We start from the raw sequence: 2,611 nt of genomic DNA on the forward strand, positions 1-2,611 counted from the left end.
CGTCTCACATTTATTATATGCTGAAGATGCATTATTTATTGGTGAATGGACGGAGCACAACGTAAAGAACTTGGCAAGAATTTTAAGATGCTTCCATGTATCATCAGGTTTAAAAGTCAATTTTAATAAATCGAGAGTTTTTGGGGTTGGGGCACACTTTGAAGAAGTTACTCGTTGGGCGACTCCGCTTGGATGCGAACCAGCGAATCTACCATTCAACTACCTGAGGGTGCCTGTTGGCGCCAATATGCGGCTAATGAAACATTGGCAACCGGTAATTGAAAGGTTTCAAAAAAAGCTTACCATTTGGAAATCCAAGACGCTATCTTTCGGAGGAAGGCTCACACTCATAAAATCGGTCCTGGGAAATTTGCCCACGTACTTCATGTCTCTTTTTGTCGCACCAGCAGGGATAATCGACAAGCTTGAAAAACTAAGAAGGAATTTTTTGTGGGGTGGTTCAGAGGGTAATTCCAAGATACACTGGGTATCTTGGAATAAGATAATTGCTAACAAAAGTGACGGGGGGCTCGGTGTCGGTTCGATCAAAGCTTTCAATACGGCTTTGATCGTAAAATGGTGGTGGCGATTTCGCTCTGAGCCGGAATCAATATGGGCAAAAGCTATCTCCAGCATTCACAATCTTCAAGGAAAACCTGATCACATATTATCCTTGAAAACCTTACCTGGGGTTTGGAACAACATCGCTTGTTCCAAAAAAGATTTAGATAAATGCGGTATCACAATTAACATGGTAATGGAAAAACAATCAACAAACGAAGGTGATGATTTGAAATGGACTTGCCCTCTCAGTAGCAATGGCAATTATCAAGTCAACACATCAAGGAGAAAATTAGACAGTTGCAGTTCTGTTGATATCGGGAGGTTCGAATGGGTGAAGGAGATTCCAATCAAGGTGTCGACTTTTACATGGCGAGCAAAACAGGAGCGCATTCCGACATTTGTCGCTTTATCAAAACGAGGTGTCAATGTAACCTCCACAATGTGTTATCACTGTGGAGAGGTAGAAGAAACATCAGATCATATGTTGATTCAATGCTCTTATGCAAAAACGATAATGAAATGGATCTTAAAATGGTGCAACATTCAGCCTGAAAATATTTCCACGGTTCACGATACACTCGATTATGCATCGAATTGGGGGAATTGTCCAAAGAAAAAAAGGAGATTGTTGGGAATTTTCTATGGAACTATGTGGAGTATTTGGAAGTCACGGAATGATACAGTGTTCAATAACAAAAGGCTGCAACCGATGAAATTGATGGATATCATTATGTCGACATTGTTCATTTGGGTCAAATATAAAGGAAAATGTGATTCGATTCGGTGGTCAGATTGGTGTTTAAACCCTTTTATCGGGTTGTAATCGTGCTTTTTATTTCTCCTGTTTTTGTTTTGCTTTCCTTCTTTGATGTACTTTTCCTTAGCAACTTGCTGGGGCTCTGTTTCTTATATATAATTTTTCATTTGCTGGTTCAAAAAAAAATCTAATATTTAATGAAAACAAAGTTATAGTTCATTAATATTATTAATTATAATGTTATTATTAATGTCTTTTAAGTAACGTATCAAAAGGCTCATATTTTGTCATTTTTGGTGTACATACATAACGTTATGTTTGATGTAAAACCATATATAATACTCGGTGAATGGATATATTCCATCATATACACTACAAAATAATTATGATGTTGTCTCTGATATATAGAATATATTTATTTCTATTTTCTATTTAATTTTATTGTAAAATGTCTTTTTAATAGTAAGAATGATAACAATAATACAAACAAATTAATAAGCATTTTAACAATCTAATAAAATAAAAATATATATATTATAATAATAACGGCAAAAGTGCAACAAAAAATAAAATATAAAACAAAATAAGGCATCATAATTTAAAAAAATAATAAGCAAATATGAAACCAAATAGATTCACACCCCAAATTATATCCTATAACTATGAAACCATATAGATTCACACCCCTAATTTTATTCTATAATTTTCGTCTTAAAATAGTACGATAAACAAATATGAAGGAATATAGATTCACACCCCTAATTTTATCCTATAATTTTCATCGTCTATACAAAATCTTTAATAGATTAAGGTAGTCTATTGGATTTTCTTTTTCATTATTCAATCTTATAAAGTTTTTTTTTGTAAAGTATAGAAAAAAAATATCTACAAGAAAAATAATGAAATCTTATCTCATTCCTCTCTTGTTCCATCGCTTTCACCTCTGAAAAAAAAAATCTTGATAACATGTCTTAATTGTTGTTTCTTTGATCTACATTATTACTTGATAACATCTTGATCGTAGCTTCTTGGTGATCCACATTATTAATTGAGTGTCTTTCAACATCTAACCATTGTTATAATTAACGATACGTAGAACTTATCCAGTTTAAACCAATAATTGAATTGACTAATATAAAATAGACTAGATTAGTCCCAAAATTTCAATATTAAAATTGGATAGATCAGTTGTTGCATGATAATTCATATCAAATAAAAAATGAAGTAATCCAAAATAAATTAATATTCATTTAGATATTTATTTACAAAGAAATTTTAAAGGCTAATAAA

At 32.4% G+C, this 2,611-nt stretch overlaps 1 protein-coding gene across 1 annotated transcript; it reads left to right on the top strand.

Moving 5' to 3' along the window:
- Positions 1-247: 247 nt before the first annotated feature.
- LOC145095083 (uncharacterized) lies at positions 248-1,387 on the top strand. Its single transcript, XM_079033024.1, has one exon. It carries the CDS (start codon positions 248-250, stop codon positions 1,385-1,387), a length of 1,140 nt encoding a protein of 379 aa, XP_078889150.1.
- Positions 1,388-2,611: the final 1,224 nt, after the last annotated feature.

Source organism: Lactuca serriola, chromosome 3 (assembly GCF_051521515.1).
Source record: "Lactuca serriola cultivar US96UC23 chromosome 3, Lser_US96UC23_V15, whole genome shotgun sequence".
Classification (NCBI taxonomy): Eukaryota; Viridiplantae; Streptophyta; class Magnoliopsida; order Asterales; family Asteraceae; genus Lactuca; species Lactuca serriola.

Coding starts and splice junctions, on each gene's coding strand:
- LOC145095083 (XM_079033024.1), top strand. CDS start 248: ATGCGGCTAATGAAACATTGGCAACCGGTAATTGAAAGGTTTCAAAAA.